Below are 25,073 nucleotides of genomic sequence, written 5' to 3' on the forward strand. Positions count from 1 at the left end.
TGATCCTGAGTATGGAGGGATTTTCTTACGAGGAGAGGTTGAATCGGTTGGGCCTGTACTCACTGGAGTTTAGAAGAATGAGAAGCGACCTTATTGAAAGATATAAGATTTTTAGGGGGCTTGACAGGGTAGATGCTGAGAGGTTATTTCGTTTTGTGGGAGAGTCTAGGTCCAGAGGGCATAATCTCAGAGTAAGGGATCGCCCATTTAAAATAGAGATGAGGAGAAATTTCTTCTCTCAGAGGGTAGTTAACCTGTGGAATTCTTTACTGCAGAGGATTGTAGAAGCTGGGTTGTCAAGTATATTCAAGGCGGAGATAGATTTTTAATCAGTAATGGAATCAAGGGTTATGGGGAAAAGGCAGGAAAGTGATGTTGAGGATTATCAGATCAGCCATGATCTCATTGAACGGTGGAACAGACTCCATAGACCGAATGGCCGACTTCTGCTCCTTCATCTTATGGTCTTTAGGAGGGGATGGAGCAAAATAGGTCAGGGATAGGTGGCAAATTTGACAAAGGTGTCATGGACACAGGAAAAATGGAATATTAAAGACTAAAGAAGGTGCTGATAGTGGCACAAAGGTAAGACAGCAGAATGTGTTAATAGCAGTACAGGGGTCAGCACTCAGTGAAAGCAAAACATAAAACAAGTGACAGATGGCCCTGTTTGGGGGACGGGGTGTTGGGGAAAAAAGGCAAAAAAATTAAGTTATATTAATAAAAATATTTAAAAATTGGATTAAATAAAAAGGTGGTGAAGACGGAGGAGAAAGTTCATGATCTGAAGTTGTTGAACTAAGTGTTAAGTCCGGAAGGTTGTAAAGTGTCTAATCGGAAGACGAGATGAGGTGCTGTTCCTCCAGTCTGCATTGGTCTTCACTAGAACATTGTAGCAGGTCAAGGATGGACATGTGGGCAAGAGAGTAAGATGGTGTGTTGAAATGACAAGCAACAGGAAGTTTTGGGTCATGCTTGCAGACGAAGTGAAGGTATTCTGCAAAGCAGTCACCCAGTCTGCACTTAGTCTCCCCAATGTAGAGGAGACCGCATTGGGAACAGAGAATACAGTAGACCAAATTGAAGGAGGTGCAAGTGAAGTGCTGCTTCATCTGTTAGGAGTGTATAGGGCCTTAGAACCATAGAAGAGTTACAGCACAGAAGGCCCATCTTGTCCATGCCAGCCCGAGGACACCCAGGTGCCCTTTCTAATCCCACCTTCCTGCACCCGGCCCATAGCCCTGCAGCTTACAGCATTTAAGATGCAGATCCAGGTACTTTTTAAAAGAGTTTAGAGTTTTTGCCTCTACCACCAACTTGGGCAGCAAATTCCAGACACCCACTACCTTCTGCATAAAAAAGTTCTTCCTCATGTCCCCCCTACACCTTCTGCCACTTATCTTGAATCCATGTCCCCGGTTCTAGAATTCTCCACCAAGGGAAACAATTTTATCCTGTCCACTCTACCTATTCCCCTCATAATTTTGTATACCTCAATCAAGTCACCTCTCAACCTTCTTTGTTCTAAGAAAAATAACCTCAACCTATCCAATCTCTCCTCGTAGCTACACTTTTCTAACCCTGGCAACATTCTTGTAAACCTCCTCTGCACTCTCTCCAGAGCTATTATGTCCTTCCTATAATGTGGTGACCAGAATTGCACACAATACTCCAATTGTGGCCTCACCAGTGTTTTATACAATTCCAACATTATATCCTTACTTTTATATTCTATACCTCTGTCAGTGAAGGAGAGCATTCCATATGCCTTCTTTACAACCTTGTCTACTTGAACTGCTGCCTTCAGGGATCTGTGTACTTGTAGGCCAAGATCTCTCACTTCATCTACCCCTCTTAGTATATTCCCATTTACTGTGTAATCCCTGAAACTGTTTGACCTCCCTGAATGTATGACCTCACACTTCTCTATGTTAAAATCCATCTGCCACCTTACCGCCCACTCCACCAACCCAATTATATCGTTTTGGAGATTATGGCTATCCTCTACACTATCCACTACTCGGCCAATCTTTGTGTCATCTGCAAATTTCTCAATCGTGCCCCCACGTTCACGTCCAAATCGTTAATATATAACACAAACAGCAGGGGTCTCAACACCAAGCCCTGTGGAACACCACTTGAGACAACTTTCCAGTCGCAAGGGCATCCATCGACCATTACCAACACAAAAACAAAAATACCTGGAAAAACTCAGCAGGTCTGACAGCATCTGCTGAAAGGAATACAGTTAATATTTCGAATCCGTATGACTCTTCACCAGAAGATCGACCATTACCCTTTGTTTCCTGTTACAAAGCCAACCTTTTATCCAGTTTGCCACATTACCCTGAATCCCATGGGCTTTTATTTTCCTGACCAATCTGCTATGTGGGACCTTGTCAAATGCCTTGCTAAGATCCACGTACACAACATGCACTGAACTACCTTCATCAACCCTTCTTGTCACTTCCTCAAAGAATTCAATCAAATTTGTGAGGCAAGACCTTCCTTTAACAAATCCATGCTGACCATCCCTGACTAGTCCTTGCTTTTCCACATGACAGTTAATCCTATCTCTCAGGGTTGATTCTACTAATTTGCTCACCACCGATGTAAGACTAACTGGCCTATAACTGTTTGGCATTTCCTTTGATTCCTTTTTAAACAATGGAATTATGTTTGCATTTCTCCAGTCCTCCGGTACCTCCCCTGTATCTAGCGCAGATTGGAAAATCATCCTCAGAGCATATGCTATCTCCTCCCTGACTTCCTTCAGCAGCTTCGGAAACAATCCATCTGGCCCTGGTGACTTATCAACTTTCAAGGATTTCAACCAGTCGAGTACTTCCTCTCTCTTTATGACCATCCCATCCAATATCTCGCAGTGTTCCTCCTGGACTACTATATCTACATCCTCCCTTTTCTTTGTAAACAGAGACAAAATATTCATTCAAACCCTTCCCACAGCCTCTGCATCTACACACAAGTTTCCATCTTCATCTCTGATAGGTCCCACTTTTTCCTTAACTAACCTTATAGCATTAATGTATTGGTAAAACATCTTTGGGTTATCTTCAATTTTACTCGCTAATCTTTTTTCATGCCCTCTCTTTGATTTCCTTTTTTACTTCGTCCCTGCACTTCCTATATTCGTCTAGGCTATCTGCAGTGCTTAGTTCTTTGTGCCTATCGTATACTTTCTTTTTCTGTTTCAGCTTCCCCTGTATTCCTCTAGACAACCGGGGCGGGGGGGGGGGGGGGGTGTATAGATTTGGCAGTACCACTCTAATTTTTGTAGGGGACATGTCTACTTTGTACATTTAGGATCACACTTTTTAGTGCTTCCCACTGGTTTTCCACTGTTTTATCCTCCAGCAGTGCTGGCCAGTCCACCTCAGCCTTCTCATTTCTGCAAAATTTGCCTTCCCCCAGTTCAAGACTTTTACTCCTGCCTTATCTATGTCCTTTTCCATGGTAATGCTAAATCTAACTGAATTGTGATCACTGTCCCCAATATGGTCGCCAACTGTCACTTCACCCACTTGCCCTTCTTCATCCCCCAAGACTAGGTCTAGAATTGCATCTCCTCTCGTTGGGTTTGTCACTAATTGGTTGAAAACATTTTCCTGGACACACTGCATGAATTTTTCTCCCTCAGTGTCCCTTGTATTGTTTGAATCCCAGTTGATATTAGGATAGATGAAGTCTCCTATTATTATTGACCTCTTGTTCTTATAAGCAGAAATTTGCCCACATATTTGTTCTTCTATCTCCCTTTCACTATTTGGGGGTCTGTAGTATACTCCCAGTAGTGTGACTGCCCCTTTTTTATTTCTAAGCTCAATCCATAAAGCCTCGTTTGTTGACCCATTTAGTATATCATCCCTTCTCACAACTGGAATTGATTCTTTAACCATTAAATGCTACCCCCCTTCCTTTTATAGCTCCTACTCTATCGTGTCTGAAGACTCTATAACCAGGGATATCAAGCTGCCAGTTTTGTCCCTCCTTTAGCCAGGTCTCCGTTATAGCAAAACAAAAACAGAACCACCTGGAAAAACTCAGCAGGTCCGGCAGCATCGGCGGAGAAGAAGAGCCGACGTTTTGAGTCCTCATGACCCTTCAAAGAAAGTTATAGCAATGACATCCTGCTGCCATGTGTTTACCTGTGCTCTTAATGCATCAACCTTGTTTGTACTACTCCATGCATTGAAGTATAAACAGTTTAACCCCGCCAATTGGATGGTGAGATGGAGGTGGTACAGGGGCGGGTACTGCACCGTCTGTGATTGCGTGGGGGCGGTGCACCGGTCCCCACAGCATGCTGATGGCGGGGGGGGGTGCAATGTGTGTGCGTGTGCATGTTTAAATGCAGACGCTAGTGGGGTGAAGAAGTGAGGACAAAGGGACTCTATCATGGTTTTGGAAGGGAGGGGAAGAGGTGAGGGCAGAGGTGTGGGAATGGGTCAGATACGGTTGAGGGCCTGGTCAACCAGGGTGGTGAAAGACTGTGGTGATAGATTCTGATGATAGACTGTCCACCAATATTCAGTACAAGCCCACCGACTCCCACAGCTACCTCAACTACAACTCCTCATACTCTGCTTCCTGTAAGGACTCCATTCTCGATGCGAGGTGCAGTATTGTGGTGAGGAAGTTAGAAAAGAATGTTAGTACAATGAAACTAAAGAACATGGCACACACTAAGTTCATAGACGATAAAGGAAAGAATGAGAAAGAGGGTATGAAGAGGTTAGAAAAAAAGTCAAAACACAATTAGGAAAGCAGAAAGGAGCGACAAAATTAAATTATCAAGGAATAGAATAGGAAATAGTGATGTGTTTTATAGACATATGGATAACAAAAGATCAGGATTGAGATGGGGGCACTAAAGGAGGCAAAAGGCAAAATTGTAGGTAATGACAGCAACATGGTATAAATATTAAATAGTTACTTTAGGCTGAATTTTAATACCAAAAATGTGTTGGTTGGTATCGGGTCAGAGATTAAAGTCCTTAAAATCTCAAACCCGACCCCAATCAGCCTTCAACCTACCAACCTGGTTGTAACGGATCAGGACAAGGAGCAGGCTGCCAACCTACTCCCAGGAGGTGAGCTGGGTAATTTAAATATTTTAGTGAGGCCGGCAGCCTCTGATTTAATCTGATTTTCAGGCTGAACTGTGGCTTGCAACTCAAGGGAGGGGGGGACAGCTTTGGGCAGAAGGTCAAGTATTCTTACAGTGCTCCTGAGTGCACTCACGGTCAGACAGCAGATTGAGATTAGATCCCTCTCCACTCGGGGCCAGACATCAGACCCTCCCACAACCTGAGGTCAATGATCACGATCACCTCCTCACCAGGATCTGGAAATGAACCCAACACCCTCCTGGGATCAGATCCACCTCACCCAAAGTTGAGAAGGACAAGAAAGGATAGCAGCTGGTTTACAGTCACAAAGAATTCAATGTGTGGCTTTGATTAAGTCCATTTCAGTGTTGGGATAGGGTGGAAACCTGATTGGAGAGATTCAAATGTGAAAAAATCATTTGAAGATGGGAAAAGTTTTAAAAGAGTGATTAAAGTTATTTAATGCTGTATCACATGATGGTGTCAAATGGATTGTGCAATAATACTTTGCTTCAACAAAAGTTATCTTAAACTGTATGCAAAGATTGATTTACTGAGAAGAATGCTGGCATGCATTAAGTGCTTATGTTCTCAGATTTCTGTCTCACTGAATTTTCTAAACCATGATTCCTAATTCCTGATAAAACAGTGAATCATCCTGGTGCTTTCCATCTATTGTACATTTATTTACTCTATACGTGAAATGGGTGGTGTTACCAAGGAGACATATTTGAAATGACTCCATCGTTCAAATGTACGACAAAAGACAAATTCAATAGTATTTGTGACATATTTTGATAATGTTATCATCGCTGGGACAACCTCTCAGAATAAAATATTCATGTACAATTAAATTAGTCATGCATAATCCAATTTACACAACACGTCACAACATTCTTGTGCAACTAGATTTCCTTCCCCCTTCTATTGGCAGTAAACAACTTTTGTTTATAGCTAATAAACAATTAGTAATAAGTAAAACAGGTCAAAATGTATTACATCTTAACATAGTCTATAAATTTGCACATCTGATGAAACCACATCAAAATTCCAAAAGGTTATAGCTTTTTGTGTTGCAATATTTTTCATGTAAAATTAAAACCACACTGCACCATTTGTGTTCCATTTACTTAGATTGGCATTTCCCCATTTAGTATAACTGTGACATTGATAATTCTTCAAAGCTCAATGGTGTAAAAGCAGAAAGGAATTTTTTGAGCCCTCTTAACATAGAATACTCACAATTCTGGACTGATTACCCTTAGCTGCGATGTTAGCAACATTTAATCCATCAATTACAACATCAAAAGGCAGACGGTTTTTCACAAAGGTTTGGAAATGTTGCAGTTCCTAAAAAAAAAAATTAATGAAAACAATCACCCATTTCATTAACCGAATATAAATATATAAATATAAAACAATGGCCTCTTTGACAATTTTGTCATCTCTTTTTCTGAAGGCATTGACTTCTTGATGGTCTACAATTCCTCAGGAGCCAGACACTCTTGCTCAATTAGCCACTACTCACCTATGAACCTCAACAGGAATGTCAGATGTTTATGTATATCAGTCCTCTCTACAGTGCGACTTCTCTTCTTCATTGACATGGCCACTCCTCTTCACTTATCAAATTTTCCCCCCCACTAACAGTATTATAACCCAATGGATCAGATTTTGTGGTCAGTGGTAAACAAAATGTCACTCACTATTCATTACGCTTCCAACTGCCCACAGATCATTTTTGTGGGCTTTTGCAATGCAACTGAACGCATGGCTGAAGGAATGATACAGGACGTAGAACTACAGATTCTTGGCACATTAGGACCAGTTTTGGGAAAGGTGAGTCCTCCACATGCCAGGCAGGTTGCAACTCAGCAGGGTCAGGACTAATCTCCTTGAGGGGTGGTTTGTTAGTGCTATTGAGGAGAGTTTAAACTAACTTGGCAGGGTATAAGAACCAGAGTGGAACATTAGAAAGGAAAAACAAGATGCACAAAAAGCTGGGAGAGACAGAAAGCACTACAGTAAGAAACAGTCAGGTATAAGGTGGGGTCAGAATAAAAGGGAATGAAATGAGGTCTATGGGTAGAGCTGAGAAACACTAAGGAGCAAAAAACGTTAGTGGGGGTTGTATATAGACCCCCAAACTGTAGTGGCGATGTTGGGAATGGCATTAAACAGGAAAATTAGAGACGCATACAATAAAGGAACATCTGTAATTATGGGCGACTTTAATCTACATATAGATTGGGCAAATCAAATTAGTAACAATACTGTAGAGGAGGAATTCCTGGAGTGTATACGGGATGCTTTTCTGGACCAATACGCCGAGGAACCAATGAGAGAACAGGCCATCCTAGACTGGGTATTGTGTAATGAGAAAGGAATAATTGGCAATCTAGTTGTGCGAGGCCCCTTGGGGATGAACGACCATAATATGATAGAATTCTTCATCAAGATGGAGAGTGGTATAGTTGATTCTGAGACTAGGGTCCTGAATCTTAATAAAGGAAACTACAATGGTATGAGATGTGAGTTGGCTATGATGGATTGGGAAATGTTACTTAAAGGGATGACGATGGATAGGTAATGGTAAATGTTCAAAGAGCGCATGGGTGAACTGCAACAATTGTTTATTCCTGTCTGGTGCAAAAGTAAAATAGGAAAGGTGGCCAAACCATGGCTTACAAGGGAAATTAGAGACAGTATTAGATGTAAGGAAGAGGCATACAAATTGGCTAGAAAAAACAACAGACCTGAGGATTGGGTGCACTTTAGAATTCAGCAAAGGAGGACCGAGGAATTGATTAAGAAGGGGAAAATAGAGTACGAGTGTAAACTTGAGGGGAACATAAAAACTGACTGTAAGGCCAGAATTTTGCCCTTGATGGACGGGCAGGCAGCCAATTGCCGCTGCCGAAACGGGCTGCGCCGCTATTTTCTGCAGGCGGGTCAATTAAGGCTTGCCTAGTGGGTTAGCAATTCCCGTGGAGAACAGGAAAATAGTCACGGGGGCAGGCGTGTTCAGACCACCGGTTCCAATGGGGAGCCGGCAGTCTGTATAAAGAGTGGCCAGGCAGCCTGATTGAGGCAATGCACCATGGCCACTCGGGGAGAGAGAGAGAGGCAGCTGTGGTTGGACAGCAGCATGAGCAGGAGGAGGGGAGCAGGCTGCAGGAGAGGCCAGCAGGGGGCCACTGTGCCCCTCGCTTCTGCGATGCATTCCTTGCTGTCCTCTCCAAGAGGTGTCCAGCCGTCGGGATATATTGTATCCGGATGATGGGAGGAGGAGGAGGGCCCCCCCATGTCACCAGGCAGGCGTGGGAGGAGGTTGGTGATGCTGTCAACGCCCATGATGATGTGCGGCGCACAGGCACGCAGTATCGCAAGAGATTCAAAGATTTGCTGCGCTCTGGAAGAACGAGTACCATGTCGGCCTTGGCCATTTGACCCAGCAGGTAGCTTTAGCCTTTGAGCAACCCCCACCTCCCCCCACCACACCTCCTCCCCCACCCCCCTCCCCCACCCACCCCCACCCCACCCATTCGCCCCTCGCCCCCTCGCCCCCCAATGTCTTGCTGTCGTTACTGCATTAGGTATTTGGTGCACACTGGGTGGGGAAAACGAGTACTGATCATGTTTACTCAGCCTTAGTGGTTGAGGAGAAGATGGGTTCTCCCTGCAGCATATGTTCGTGTTTGTCGCATTTGAGTAGTCTGGGGACAACCTGCAGGAGAGGCAGCTAGGCACATACTCAGAACTCCAACACATGTCTTATTGATGGTGATGAGATGGTGGAAGGGGAGCCTCAAGGTATCATGGCCAAGAGTCATCTGCTGGGTTTGCCGCTGCACCTAGTTGCGCCTCCTTGCCATGGGCGCTAAGACCCGTGTGCTATTCAAAGTGATGGATGCCGAATGTGTCCAAGGTGTCCATTGGGGGAGGGGGTTGCGAGCAGCCATACTATCTTCTGGGGACTGATCACCAGTATTGTGGACAGGAGCCACTGGAGGCCTCAGATGGGCCACTGTGGTTGGGGTGCGGCGTGCACGTGCAGAGTACATGAGCGATCAGCCCCAATAAATCCTCTTCTCTATTCTGAAGGCAAAAAGTGAACACAATCAGCAGGAGCGCCAGAGGACTGGAGGTGGGCACACCTTGCTCCAGCGCCTCACGACCTTTGAGGAGCAGGCCATGGAGCTGGGGAGGAGGCAGGCGGCCAGGGCAGCAGGTGGCAGGGAGGCTGGGGTCCACCAGCCAGGTATTTGAGGTCCACAGTCCCATTCACTCTGTCTGGCCACCATCCAAACCACTGATGACTGCTGCAATCGTTAATGCTGCAACACTGCTCATTCACAGACTGAGACACTCTGACGTGTGGGTCATACACAAAGGACCCTCGTCCCCTTGAGGAATTGCATCTCCACCACCTTCCAAAGTCACCTTATCCCATTTGTGACCACTATCCCCATGGCCTAACATGCCATGGCATCGATGCTGCACAGCCAAAGACTTATTGCATCATAGGGGGTTTGGGACATCCACCACCCTTTCAGCCAGTGCGCCCCACATTACTCTGTCCAAAAGGTCCACAGCACCTCAACTGTGAACCTCATGGCACTCAACTTAAATAAATACCACCACGTTACTCATCCCTGCACCAAGGGGAAATCTTGCCTTCTGCCCACCCGGTCTGTGCCCCTCCTAACAGTATGAAGGTCAATAATGTGACCTGTCAATCTCCTGTGCTCCACGGTAAATGTTGCAAGTGTTTGTGATGTTTCCTCAGCACCGCAACTCTCCAGGCCAGCATGCATCCAGGTCAGGTACCTCTGCACTCTCCCCAATCCAACGGTACATAACATGCCATGTGGCTTTCCTGAGGCCATCTGACTAGCCTGTCTGTATGCGCGTCTAATGTTTGGGCCTCCTCTTGACTCTTTTCCACCCCACCAATGTTCGTCTCCTTAGGGTCTTGGAGGGTGAGTGACTTATGAAGCTGGGGAGGGGAAAGGGATGAAAGGTTTAACTGACTGTACGCTAACTGATGCACTGTCCTTGTTGTTAATTTCAGCATCACCACTGCTTGGCCGCGCCCAATGACACCACAGCCCCCCTTCCATACCTGAGGCCCAAGACATGCAACTTGTGGCACATCATTTCAGCCAGCCAGGCACCTGCGCAGACACAAACACCTCGGTGGGGAATTTACCGTTGGCTAGTGTCCCGGGTCACAGTGGAGAGGGCACTTCACAATCGCTGGAGGAGATGGTAGGGACAGAGAGTGTCAATGGCGCCAGCAGCTGGAGGACTGCAGGGGACCAGGCACATGTTGAGTCTGGCGCTGATGACGTGCCTCTGGAGTTGTCACCAATACAGCAGCTGCAGGACAAGTGGCAGGGATCGCGTTTGCATCTGGCAGGGTAGCATGAGGGTATGCTTCAGTTGGTCTCTGCGATGGAGGAGTCCAGGCAGAGTGCACGTGAAGGCATGAACCTCAGGGCAGAGCTTCAGGCTTCCTCCACTGAGAGATTGACAACTCTCATGGAGAGGGGGTTCGATCAAATGGAGAATCTTCTGATTGGGTTACGCTGTGACCTGCAAGCCCTCACAGCGGTAATGGCCATGGGTGGTCATTCCCAATGTGGAAGATGTTGTGGGTACCAAGAGTTGGCGCTCAGTGCCCATGCATCTGCGGTGAGCAGGGAGGTCCAATGTGAGCTCATGTCAGCACAGCAGCTGCCTGTTGTCGCTGCGAGCTCCTCTCAGGGCACTCCGGATGATGGCAGCAGCTCCTCCGCCCCTCTGCCAGTCAACGTTGCTTCTGTTGAAGCTGCGACAACTGGGGAGATGCCAGTTCTGGAACTGGCCACTCCCTCCCAGGCAGGGGCATCACAGGCTCCACGGGCCAGAGGACGCCTGCCAAGGTCATCGACGCCAACAGGACAGCAGGCTATCTCACAAGCCACTCTGACTGATGGGGTGGCACCTAGACATTGCACCTGCAAATGAAAGTATAAAGCATGATAGGCACTCAATGGGTATGTCACTGGTGATTTTGTGTTGGCCTTAGAATAGGGAACAATATGCTTATGTTTGCAATGGAGAAGTTTCTGTTACATTTTGGACATAATAAAGTCCACTTTTCTGACCATGGCTGGGGGTGTTTTCTTTGTGCTGCATTTTTCTTTTTCACAGACATATCATGAGTGTTTGAATGGACATTGATGTTTCTGTACTAAGCCCTTAGGTGTTACATCTTCCACCTTATCAGCTGCAACTAAGTGCCACGTGTGGAAGCGCCAGGCAATGCTGGTCCATGTGTGTGGAGCAAGCTGAAGGTTTGTTGGATTAAATTGTCCTGGGTGTCCCTGCCTCCTTGGTGTAGTAGCGGGTCAGCGAGCTGCCCCTCATCATCGCCCTGTGCTTCCTCATCCTCTGAGCCACTACTGGATTCATCATGTGCAGCCTCATCCAGGGCATCAAGGTCTTCATCATCAACTGCACCCCCCCTTTCTAGCACAAGATTGTGGTAGCATGCTGTGCTCTGCACAATCAGAGACACGCAATCTGGGGGGTACTGGAGTGCGCCCCCTGAGTGGTCTAGGCAACGGAAGCGCATCTTGAGAAGACCGATGGCTCTCTCAACCACAGCCCTTGTGGTGCTGTGGCTCCTATTGTACCGCTGCTCAGCTTCTGTTCTTAGATGGCAGAGAGGCGCCATGAGGACAAGGGGACAGGCCTTGTCACCCAGCAGCCAACCATCCAGCCGAGCCGGAGCACTGAAGAGCCCCGGCACCTGGGAGTGTCTGAGGATGTAGGCGTCGTGGGAGCTGCCTGGGAATCTTGCACAAACTTACAGAACCTGCATCCTGTGATCACACACTATCTGCACGTTCATGGAGGGGAAGCCCTTCCTGTTGACGAAGGCACCAGGCTCACCTGCTGGTGCCTTGATGGCCACATGTGTACAGTCTATTGCACCCTGGACACAGGGGAAGCCAGCAATGGCCGCAAAGCCTCTGGCTCGCTGTGTCTGACTTGTCTGGTCGCAGCGGAAGTGGATGAAGGTCAATACCCGTCTGAACAGAGCGTCTGTAACCTGCTTGACACAAGTGTGGACAGCTGATTGGGAGACACCACAAAGATCACCCACCCAGCCCTGGAGGGAGTGAGAGGCATAGAAGTGGAGGGCAACTGTGAGCTTCAGAGCCGCTGGCATGGGGTGTTCACCCACAAAGTTAGGAGATATGTCAGGGCCAATCATCTGACAGATACAGGTGGCTGTTTCCCTTGACAGCGGAGCCTCCTTCGGCACTGCACCTCAGTCATATTGAGGTAGCTGCTTCGCCGCCTGTATACCCTGGCAGCAGGATAGTAGCGTCTTCTGCGGCCCCTTGTACCTTGGACAACCTCTTGGCCATGCACCCCTTGTGCCTGCGCCTGGCCTCCAAAAGGTGGCTCCCCTGGAGGCTGATTGTCCAGTCCTGGCCTCCTCCTTATTCTATCCCTCCCTTACTCCTCAGAGGAGCTGCCTCCAGTGAAGATGTCAGAACATATACCCCCAGGCTAAATGGAGGCCTCTGGGAAGCTGCAGGCCCGATAACGATTACTGTCTGCAGACTGGTTTCAAAGTACACAAAAAGCTCTTGGAAATTGATGTGAACTGCTAACAATCAAACAGGCAACTTTAAAACACTTTCTGCATTGAAAACTTCATGGAAAACATGAACAACCCCTCTGAGTCCACATATCCCGCCAGTGCATTACTTTTATTAAAAAATCTCCTACCCGCCTGCCCGTTGGGCCTGTGCGCCAACCCGAAGTTCGCACGGGCCCCTCAAAATCCTGGACAATTGCCAAGTTAAGGGCCTTAACGAGGCCTTTAATTAATGGCGGGCACGCGTCCCACTGCTGTGCGTGCCCGCCAATCGAAACATTGTGATGTCGTGCGCTGACGTCAGGACGCTCGCGCGACATTTTAAGCACTGACATGCGGACTCTGCCACCCGTATGTCAGCCAGAAAATTCTGCCCTAAAAGTTTCTATAAGTACGTGAAGAGAAAAAGATTGGTGAAGACAAATGTAGGTCCCTCAGAGTCAGAAACAGGGGAATTTATAATGGGGAACAAAGAAATGGCTGACCAACTAAATACATACTTTGGTTCTGTCTTCACACAAATAACATACCAGGAATGTTGGGGAACACAGGGTTTAGTGAGAGGGAGGGGCTGAAAGAAATCAGTATTAGTAGGGAAATGGTGTTGGAGAAATTGATGGGATTGAAGGCCGATAAATCCCCAGGGCCTGATAATCTACATCCCAGAGTACTTAAGGAAGTGGCTCTAGAAATAGTGGATGCATTGCTGGTCATCTTCCGAGGTTTTATAGACTCTGGAAGAGTTCCTACAGATTGCAGGGTAGCTAATATAGCCCCACTATTTAAAAAGGGAGGTAGAGAGAAAACAGGGAATTATAGACCAGTCAGCCTGACATCAGTAGTGGGGAAAAATCTAGAGTCCATTATAAAAGATTTAATAACAGTACTTGGAAAACAGTGGCAGAATCGGACAGAATCAGCATGGATTTACGAAAAAGGGAAATCATGCTTGACAAATCTACTGGAATTTTTCGTGAATGCAACTAGTAGAGGGGGAGCCAGTGGATGTGGTTTATTTGGACTTTCAGAAGGCTTTTGATAAAGTCCCACTTAAGAGATTAGCATGTAAAATTAAAGCGCATGGGATTGGAGATAGCGTATTGAGATGGATAGAAAACTAGTTGGCAGACAGGAAACAAAGAGTAGGAATAAACGGGTCTTTTTCCGAATGGCAGCTATTCACAATATATATTAATGATTTAGATGAGGGAACTAAGTGTAATATCTTCAAATTTGCAGATGACACAAAGCTGGGTGGGAGGGTGAGCTGTGAGAAGGATGCAGAGATGCTTCAGTGTGATTTGGACAAGCTGAGTGAGTGGGAAAATGCATGGCGGATGCAGTACATTGTGGATAAATGTGAGGTTATCTACTCTGGCAGCAAAAACAGGAAGGCAGATTATTATCTGAATGGCTATAAATTGAGAGAGGGGAATGTGCAACGAGACTTGGCTGTCCTCATACACCAGTCACTGAAGGTAAGCATGCAGGTGCAGCAGGTGGTAAAGAAGGCAAATGGTATGTTGGCCTTCATAGCTAGAGGATTCGAGTACAGGAACAGGGTTGTCTTGCTGCAATTATACAGGGCCTTGGTGAGACCACACCTGGAATATTGTGTGCAGTTTTGGCCTCCTTATCTGAGGAAGGATGTTCTTGCTATAGAGGGAGTGCAGCAAAGGTTTACCAGACTGATGCCTGGGATGGCTTGACTGACATATGAGGAGATTGAGTTAGTTAAGATTACATTCGCTGGAGTTCAGAAGAAGGAGGAGGGATCTCAGAAACCTATAAAATTCTAACAAGACTAGACAGGGTAGATGCAGGAAGGATGTTCCCGATGGTGGGGGAGTCCAGCACCAGGGGTCACAGTCTGAGGATATGGGGGAGACCATTTAGGACTGAGATGAGGAGAAATTTCTTCACCCAGAGTGGTGAGCCTATGGAATTCACTACCACAGAAGGCAGTTGAGGCCAAAACATTGTATATTTTCAAGAAGGAGTTAGATTTAGCTCTTGGGGCGAAAGGGATCAAAGGATATGGGGAAAAAGCGGGAGCAAGCTATTGAGTTGAATGATCAGCCATGATCATAGTGAATGGCAGAGCAGGCTCGAAGGGGTGAATGGCCTACTCCTGCTCCTATTTTCTATGTTTGTATGTTTGAAAAAAAAAAAATAGGTTTACAGTGCACGTATGTCAATGTACATAATGTAGTAAATAATATTGGTGAGCTGCAGGCTCCGACAGACACATGAAAAAGGGATTGTGGCTATAATAGATATCTGGTTCAAAAAGAGGTCAGAACTGGGTCCTAAATATTCCTGGATACAAGGATGTGGATTTTCATCTTTGATGTAGGAACATGAGTCAGGACATTTCCAGATGTCGCAATCCCGTCTCCTTCCTGGCAGTGCCTGCCCACGCTATTTTCATGATGGGATGTCAGATGCCGAGGTGGGCAGGTTAGAAAGCTCATCTTGGTACCATGGGACATCAGCCCAGTCTGTACACGAATGTTAGGCACCCTAGTCTTCATGCCCTCTGACCTCCCATTCACACCCAACCACCCCCCTTACCCACTCTGGCCAAGATTCATGGGCCTTACAATAAGATTGGGAAGTTTGAGATACTCATGAAACTGTTAAAATAAACAAACATTCATTCAAATTCCATTTGAAAACAAAAACTAATCCTATCAAGTGATCATAAAACTGTTTCCACTTCTACCTTCTGCTTATTTTGTTTTGTATATTAACCTCATCTATTTCAACCTTCTCTATTTGCTCTGATTGTCTTTAATTCTACTGCCAGTGGGGAAAATATAATTTTGCCATTCTGTTAAAGAAAATTGCAGAATATGCTCTAACCTGCCATACTACTCACATACTTAAGCCTGTTGTGCTAAATTTTCCTTCAGTAATTTTAACATACCCTACGGAAAAATAAACCTATCTTTCCAATTGTATCATAAATAACTGCTTTGTAAGCCTAAGAATAAATGGAGAAAAACAGGCAGCAAAATCCTAAATATTGCTACCAGCTGCTAACAGAGAGCAATAGTTCACTATCCCTCCCCCACCTCTCCTATCCAGAGACATTAAATACTTCACTAGCAAATAACCACTGTTGGAAAAATTAAGACACTGACAGGATCATTGAATAAATGTGGAATCTTAGGAATTCAACAAGGCTCCTTAGACAACACCTTCCAAACCCACAACCACTACCACCTAGAAGGACAAGGGCAGCAGATAAATGGGAACACCACCACCTGGAAGTTCCCCTCCAAGTGACACACCATCCTGACTTGGAAATATATCGCCGTTCCTTCACTGTCTGGGTCAAAATCCTGGAACTCCCTTCCTAACAGCACTGCAGGTATACCTACACCACATGGATTGCAACGGTTCAAGAAAGCAGCTCACCACCACCTTCTCAAGGGCAACTAGGGATGGGCAACGAATGCTGCCCCAGCCAGCGAAGCCCACATCCTGTGAATGAATTTTTTAAAATCCCTCATTCAGCTGGTGTGCAGCAAAGGTATCACGTGAGTTATCTTTTCATCTTCAGGCTGTGGAATGTGAAATTTTTTCTTCAATCTATTTGTGATTTATCTGATATTTTTAAAAACTCTGAAAAAAAGGTAATAGCCACTTATTGAACACCTGGCCATTGTTTATATTTTTCAACTTAATTTTTTATGCTGTTGGCATCCATCACATTAAAATTTTAGTGGTGAGGTTAGATTTTGTTTTTCACCTTTGTTTTCTGATTTTAAATAAAAGTAGAATAGAATTTTACAGCACTAAACTGTTTCCTATACCGGTAATGTTTAAATGTTGCTGCACAAATTGAAAACCCAAGCTCCATTCCATCCTTGATAATGATTAATTGCTGCTGGAAAATCCAATAATTAAACCCTTAGTGTCACCATTAGCACATTTTAAGGGTTTAATTATTGGATTTTCCAGCAGCAATTAGTCATTATCAAGGATGAAATGGAGCTTGGGTTTTCAATTTGTGCAGATGCTGCCAGACCTGCTGAGTTTTTCCAGGTAATTCTGTTTTTGTTTTGGATTTCCAGCATCCGCAGTTTTTTTTGTTTTTAGCACATTTCTTAGCTAATATTACCACTGTCAACACCCCTTTGTCTTTTTGTTTATGATATCTTTGGCAATCTCTCCTTTGCCTCCACCTATCACTGGCCCTCTATCCAGCTCTACCTGTCCCACCCCTCTCAACCAGCTTATATTTCACCTGATTTCTATTTTTTCTCAGTTCTGATGAAGAGTTATACGGACTTGAAATGTTAACTGTATCCTTCTCTGCAGATGCTGTCAGACCTGCAGAGTTTTTCCAGCTATTTTTACTTTTGTTTCAGATTTCCAGCATCGGCAGTGTTTTGCTTTTATCCAATAATTAAAGGGTTCACATAAATGATTAATATGCCAAGGGCAAATCTGGATGAAGGACTTGACCTTTTCATTTGAGCTACTTAGCAATTATCTCAGCGAAGTCAGCACAACCCTTGCATGCAAGCTAAAAGAGACCACACCTACTATGCCTTCATTAATCCCCAGTTTCACACAAAGCACAAACATGACAAAAGGAACTTGAATCACAAATGCAGTGACATAATTAAGCACAACAGACATAAAATACAGATAGAGGTTACAAGACATATCTTTGGAATTTTCTAGCTATTAAAAACATTACTTTTACAGATACTCTTGAACACGCAATTGTTTATATTGTTTTACTGCTAATAACACTGCATTGCTAATTAAACAAGATATAGAATGATCGTATTAAAATGGCAGATTAAGAAGAAGAATATAAGAAAAACTATAAAAAATAAAATTGTTCAATAAGAGTCATGTCCCAAAAGCTAAAACTGCTAATCTTGGCAGGAATACAAACAAACCAAGAGGTTTTTTTTGTGTAAAATTGCAAAAACAGCTCCTGCAAAACAGAAATTTATCTGTGCAGTACCCATACTTCAGGTGTTGTCCAGGCTAAGGCCCCAATACGTCAGAAAGAAAACGTGTACTGTCAGTGTGCCACCACCATCTTCGGTTAGGACAAACAAGAGGCTCTAAGGAGCCCAACATCTGTTTAAGGTCCACTCTCCAAAATTGCTTTGCCCTGAGGCAGCCCATTCCATTGCAAGTTGTACTCAGGGAAACTGGCCTTAGGGATCGTCTTCAACATAAAGTAAGTAACTTACTTGAATGCAAGTACTGCTGCATCTCCCAAAAGCACGTTTAAACCCCCTCTTGATCACCAGGATTCCCAAATCCCAGACTCCTCTCTCAACCACCCCCCCAATTTGCTTCTACATCTCCTGGTAGCCCCCCCCCCCACCCCTACTGCCCCTCTCAAACCACAACTGTCCCCCTGCCCCCACAAACCCTCTTGGCCTCTCCTGAAACTTGATCACCTTCCCTAGCTACCTATTCTAACACCTGATTACCTTCGCTGATCAGGTTGCTCTTATGAACCATTTCCTCCCGGGCCCCCCAAATCTCCTTCTCCCAATTTCCAATCAGCTTCCCTGGCCCCCTCACCCAATCCCAATTGGGCTCTTCTAAATCCTCTCCTCTCTATCCCACCTTTCAAATTTCCTTCTCCTGATCCCAGATGGCCCCCTTCAGCCTCTCTCGAACCCCAATCAGCATCCCAGCCTGCCTCTCCCAAACTTTCAGTTCTCCCAACCCCCGATCTACCCACTGGCTCCCAATTCGCCAATCAACCTCATGTCCTGGCCTCCTCTCCTCATTCCTGACAAGATTTACCAGGGGGCAGCTGCAGCAAAGCTGGGAGTCCTCTTCACCTAAGCGCACTTTGTGCCTAGCCAGTAATACAGAAATGCGACCACGCACCCAATATCAACCCGGTGAAGCTATAACACAGGACTAGTTGTGTGCCAAACAGCATACGCAGCAAGTGATAGATAGAGCGAAGCAGTTCCACAACCAATGGATCAGATTTGAGTTCTGCAGTCCTGCCACATCCGGTCATGAATGATGGTGGACAATTAAAAAAACTCACTGGAGGAGGAGACTCCACAAATATCCCCTCCTCGATGACGGAGGAGCCCAGCACGTCGGTGCAAAAGATAAGGCTGAAGCCTTTGCTACAATCTTCAATCAGAAGTATCGAGTGAATGATCCATCTCAGCCACCTCTAGAGGTCCCCAGCATCACAGATGCCAATTTTCAACCAATTCAATTCACTCCACGTGATATCAAGAAACAGCTGAAGGTACTGGATACTGCAAAGGCTATAGGCCCTGACAATATTCCAGCAATAATACTGAAGACTTGTGCTCTAGAACTTGCCATGCCCTCAGCCAAGCTGTTCCAGTACAGGGACAACACTGGCAATCTACCCAGCTATGTGGAAAATTGCCCAGATATGTCCTGTACACAAAAAGGACAAATATAACCCGACCAATTACAGCCCCATCGGTCTACTCTCGATCATTAGTAAAGTGACGGAAGGGGTCATTAACAGTACTATCAAGCGGCACTTGCTCAGCAATTACCTGCTGACTGATGCCCAGTTTGGGTTCCACCAGGGCCAGTCAGCTCCTGACCTCATTACAGCCTTGATTCAAACATGGACAAAAGAGCTGAACTCCCAAGATGAGGTGAGTGTGACTGCTCTTGACATCAAGGCCACATTTGACTGAGTATAGCATCAAGGAGCCCTAGCAAAACAAGAGCCAATGGAAATCAGGGGGAAAAATCTCCGCTGGTTGGAGTCATACCTAGCACAAAAGAAGATGGTTGTGGTTGTTAGAGATCAGTCATTTCAGCTCCAGGACATCACTGCAGGAGTTCTTCAGGGTAGTGACCTAGGCCCAACCATTTTCAGCTGCTTCATCAATGACATTCCTTCCATCATAAGGTCAGAAGTGGGGATGTTCACTGAGGATAGCACAATGTTCAGCACCATTCGCGACTCCTCAGATACTGAAGCAGTCCATGTCCAAATGCAGCAAGACCCGCACAATATCCAGTTTTGGGCTGACAAGTGACATTTGTGCCACACAAGTATCAGGCAATGACCATCTAAAACAAGAGAGAATCCAACCATCGCTTCTTGACGTTCAATGGCGTTACTATCACTGAATCGCCCGCTGTCAACATCCTGGGGGTTACCATTGACCAGAAACTGAACTGGACTAGCCATATAAATACTGTGGCTACAAGAGCAGGTCAGAGGCTAGGAATCCTGCGACGAGTAACTCACAAGACTCCCCAAAGCCTGTCCACCATCTACAAGGCACAAGTCAGGAGTGTGATGGAATACTCCCCAATTGCCTGGATGAGTGCAGCTCCCCAACACTCAAGAATCTTGACATCGTCCAGGACAAAGCAGCCTGCTTGATTGGCACCACATTCACAAATAAACATTAACTTCCTCCACCACCAATGCACAGTAGCAGAAGTGTGTGCTATTTACAAGATGCATGATAAGAATTCACAAAGGCTCCTTTGACAGCACCTTCCAAACCCACGACTACTACCATCTAGAAGGACAGAGGGCAGCAGATAGATGAGAACACCACCACCTGCAAGTTCCCCTCCAAGTCACTCACCATCCTGATTTGGAAATATATCACCATTCCTACGCTGTCACTGAATCAAAATTCTGGAACTCCCTTCCTTACAGCACTATGGGTGTACCTATACCACATGGACTGCAGCAGTTCAAGGCAGCACACCACCACCTTCTCAAGGGCAACTAGAGATAGGCAATTAATGCTGGCCCAGCCAGCGAAGCACACATCCTGTGAGTTAATAAAAAAAAAACGCTGGAGAATCTCAGATCTCAACATTCAGCCACTGAAGGGCACAATCTACATATCCTGTGTTCCCAAAAATGGCCATGGCTCAATCTCTAGGCCATTACATCAAATAATATATATTCTCTACATAGACCAACTCACATTCCCATGTCACCACAGGGTCACCTACAAATGCTGTCAGCAAGTATCTACAGCAGATTAGCTGGGGGAACACAGTGATGTCATGGGGAGGTGGTTAAACTCTCTTACTGAAGATGGTCATTGCCTGGCACAATTATTTATTATCATGCCACTCATCAGCCTAAAACATAGTCCAGGTCTTGCTGCATGCAGGCATGCACTACTTCAAAGTAATTGTAAATAGAACAGAACACTGTGCAATCAGTAGTGAACAAGCCCACTTCTGACCTTGTAATAGATAGCAGGTTATTGATGAAGCAGCTGAAGTTATATGCTGTCCTGAGGAACTACTGCTGTGATGTCCTGGGGCTTCAAGGACTGGCCTCAAACAAGCACAACTATGTTCCTATGTTAGGCATGACTCCAGTACTCAAGTTTTCTCCCTGACCCCAATGACTTAAGTTTTATGAGAATTTGTTGCTCTCAAACTTGATCAAATGCTGCTTTGATGTCAAAGGTAGTCATTCCCCCTAACACTGAAATGTAGCACTTCAAGCATTGTAATGAGGCCTGGAGCAAAGAGGTCCCGGCAGAACCTGAACTGAGCATCTGTGGGCAGCTTATTGGTGAGTAACTGCCACTTGATTTTTTAGGCTCCTTTTTTAAAAAATTGTTTCTGGCATCTGAGCATTGCTGCCAAGGCCAGCATTTATTGCCCATCCCCAATTGCCCTTGAGAATGTGGTGGTGAGCCACCTTCTTGATCCCCTGTAGTCCATGTGTTGTAGGTACACCCTCAGTGATGTTAGGGAGGTAGTTCTAAATTTTTTACCCAGTGACAGTGAAGTAACGGTGATTTGGTTCCAGGTCAGGATGGCATGTGACTTGGAGGGGAACTTGCAAGTGGTGGTGTTCCCATGCACCTGCTGTCCAGGTGGTATAAGTTGGTTCGTCAAGTTGCTGTCAAAGGAGCCTAGATGAGTTGCTGCAGTGCATCTTGTCAATGATGCACACAGTTGCCTTGTGTGTTGGCGATGGAGAAGGTGTTTGTTTAAGGTTGTGGATGGGGTACTGATCAAGCAGGCTGCTTGGTCTTGGATGGTGTTGAGCTCCTTGAATGTTGTTGGAATTGCACTCATCCAGGTAAGTAGAGAATATTCCATCACACTCCTGACTTGTGCCTTGTTAGATGGTGGAGAGGCTTTTTGGGGGGGGGGGGGGCGGTGTCCAGGAAGTTAATTATTTGCTGCTCTTGTGTTCAGAGTGTTTATATGGTTGGTCCAGTTAAGTTTCTGGTCAGTCCAGGATGTTGATGTTGGGGGATTCAGAAATGGTAATGTAGAGGCCATTGCCTGGCATTTGTCTGGCATGAATGTTACTTGCCATTTATCAGCCTATGCCTGAATGTTTTGCTTCAGTATCTGAGGAGTTGCAAATGGTACTGAATATTGCAATCATCAGCCAACATCCCCACTTCTGACCTCATGATGCAGTGAAGGTCATTGATGAAGCAGGTGAAGATGATTGGACCCAGGGTACTATCCTAAGGAACACTACCCCTGGAACAATTTCCTAGGGCTGAGATGATTAGCCTCTAATAACCACAACCTCTATGTGGTTATTACCATGATGGGTATGACTCCAACCAGTGGAGAGCATTCCCCTTGATTCTCATTGACCTCCATTTTGTTAGGGCTCTATGGTGCCACAACTGGTCAAAGGCTTCCTTGCTGTCAAAGGCAGTTACTCTTACTTCACCTCTGGAATTCAGCACTTTTGTCCATGTTTGGACCAAAGTTATGAATAATGAGATTTGGAGCAGAGCAGTGTCAAGAAAAGCTGATTACAGTCACAAATTACTTACGGATATATTGAACTATAGGGAAAGCTGGTGTGTTTTTAAAGAAATACAAGCAAGGACACTGAACAAAAGATGGTTGATAATGTAAAGAGACCACTTTCTGGAAAATTCTTAACGTGGATTATACTGACAGACCTGTCCTGAGAGAAGATGGAATGTCGCACCAGAAAAGGTGGCCTTCTTCAAGCAGGGACACTTGAAAAGGAAATAGAAGAGATGCAAACAATTGAACTTTAATCTCCTGTGGTTGTGAAGACAAGAGACTGATTTGCACATCTCAGCAGTCACCCAAAAATCCATCTCCTGTTGATATATATCTCAGAATGTGTAAATAGTTATGAGATGGGTGCAAGATGATTATTTCCACTAATGAAATACACAGGGAAAATGGGTTAAAAAGCTAACTGCAGGGCAGTGCAGTGTGTGCTATGAGAGTGACAGCACAAGATCTTCAACCAGTCACCACTGCAGCTGCAGGTAAAGTCTATCTCTCTCTCTCTGTTGCTGGAGGCAAGGCTTAGCAGAAGCCACAATCAAAAAGGAAATAGGACAGCCTCTTCAACTACCCTGCAGAATCAACTTCGAAATTGCCAAAGTCAACTCTACCAGAATTATCCAACTTAACAGCTGCAACGTACCGCCATCTATGCCTCACAGACAAGCCAAAGACTGATTCGTATTTTTAAAAAAACTTTTATTTGGATTCTTAACATCTCATTTCTGATCTGTGCGTATGCATGTTATGTTTTTATTTTATCTCCCTTGGGTTTCATTAACTAATAAAGTTACTCTTTGACTTAAAGTCTGGTTAAATTGACTCCATCTCAAACTAAATACATTTAGACTGGGAAAAGGTATCCACGGTGGGGGGCGGAGTTGGGGGGTGGGGGGAGGGAATCTTTTTAAATTAATCTTGTTGCGACCAACCAAGGGGGTTGAATAAAGGAGTGCCAGTTCATTCCTCCTCATCTGTGAGCATAACAAAATTGGGATCCCGTTCGGGAAGTTAACAAATTGCCCGGGTACCAGTCATAACAGCAGCCATGGCGGAACCCAAACTGAGCATCGTTGAGCAGGTTTTTGCTGAGTAAGTTCTGCTTGAATACACTGTCCATAGGACCATAAGACGTGGGTGCAGAAGTAGGTCACTCGGCCCATTGAGTCTGCTCCGCCATTCAATGAGATCTTGGCTGATCTGATATTCCTCAACTCCACTTTCCTGCCTTTTCCCCATAATCCTCGATTCCCTTACTGATAAAAAATCTGCCTATCTCAGTCTTGAACATTCTTAATGACACAGCCTCTACAGGCCTCTGCTGTAAAGAATTCATGGACTGACTGCCCTCAGAGAAGAAATTCCTCCTCATCTCTGTTTTAAATGGGCAACCCCTCACTCAGAGATTATGCCCTCTGGTCCAAGATTCTCCCACAAGGGGAAACAACCTCTCAGAATCTACCCTGGCAAGCACCCTAAGAATCTTATATCTTTCAATAAGGTCACCTCTCATTCTTCTAAACTCCAATGAGTATAGGCACAACCTACTCAACCTCTCCTCATAAGAAAATCCCTCCAAATGGGGGATCAGCCTAGTGAAGCTTCTCTGGACTGCCTCCAGTGGCAGTATACCTTTCCTTAGATAAGGGGACCAAAACAGTTCACTATATTCTAGGTGTGGTCTAACGAGTGCCTTGTATAGTTTTAGCAAGACTTCCCTATTTTTATACTCCATTCCTTTTGAAATAAAGGCCAACATTCCATTTGCCTTCCCTATTAGCTGTTGAACTTGTATATTAGCTTTTTGGGATTCGTACACAAGGATTCCCAAATCCTTGTGCTGTAGCTTTCTGTAGTCTTTCTCCATTTAAATCATATTCAGCTCCTCTATTCTTCCTGGCAAAGTGCATAACCTCACATCTTCCCACATTATATTCCATCTGCCAAGTTTTTGCCCACTCGGTTAACCTGTCCATATCCCTCTGTAGACTCCTTGTGCCATCCTCACCACTTGCTTCTCACCTATTTTTGTATTATCTGCAAACTTGGTGATAGATGAGGCAAGTGAATGTACTAAGTCATTAATATATATTGTAAATAATTGAGGCCCCAGCACCGATCCCTGTGGCACCCCATTAGTTACAGGTTGCCATCCCGAAAAGGACCCCTTATCCCAACTCTGTCTTCTATTAGTTAGCCGATCCTCTATCTATGCTAATATACCACCCTCAACACCATGGACTCCTATCTTACTAAGTAGCCTTATGTGCGGTACCTTATTGAACGCCTTTTGGAAATCTGAATATATTACATCGACTGGTTCCCTTTTATCGATCCTGCTCATTAGCTCCTCAAAGAATTTAATAAATTTGTTAGGCATGATTTCCCCTTCATTAAGCCATGCTGATTCTGTTTGATTAGATTGTGTGTTGCTAAACGCTCTGCTATTACATCCTTTATAATAGAGTCCAACATTTTCCCAATGACAGATGTTA

The 25,073-nt window shown here is 45.1% G+C and overlaps 1 protein-coding gene across 4 annotated transcripts in view; it reads right to left on the reverse strand.

Moving 5' to 3' along the window:
- Positions 1–25,073, reverse strand: part of LOC121292685 (protein only RNase P catalytic subunit) — a 101,002-nt gene that overhangs the window by 59,010 nt on the left and 16,919 nt on the right. For all 4 annotated transcript variants that reach the window (XM_041214969.1, XM_041214968.1, XM_041214967.1 and 1 more), the window contains one exon: positions 6,372–6,479. In XM_041214969.1, the coding sequence (XP_041070903.1) occupies positions 6,372–6,479 (108 nt within the window). The remainder of the gene's footprint in view (positions 1–6,371; positions 6,480–25,073) is intronic.

This window comes from Carcharodon carcharias, chromosome 20 (assembly GCF_017639515.1).
Source record: "Carcharodon carcharias isolate sCarCar2 chromosome 20, sCarCar2.pri, whole genome shotgun sequence".
NCBI lineage: Eukaryota > Metazoa > Chordata > Chondrichthyes > Lamniformes > Lamnidae > Carcharodon > Carcharodon carcharias.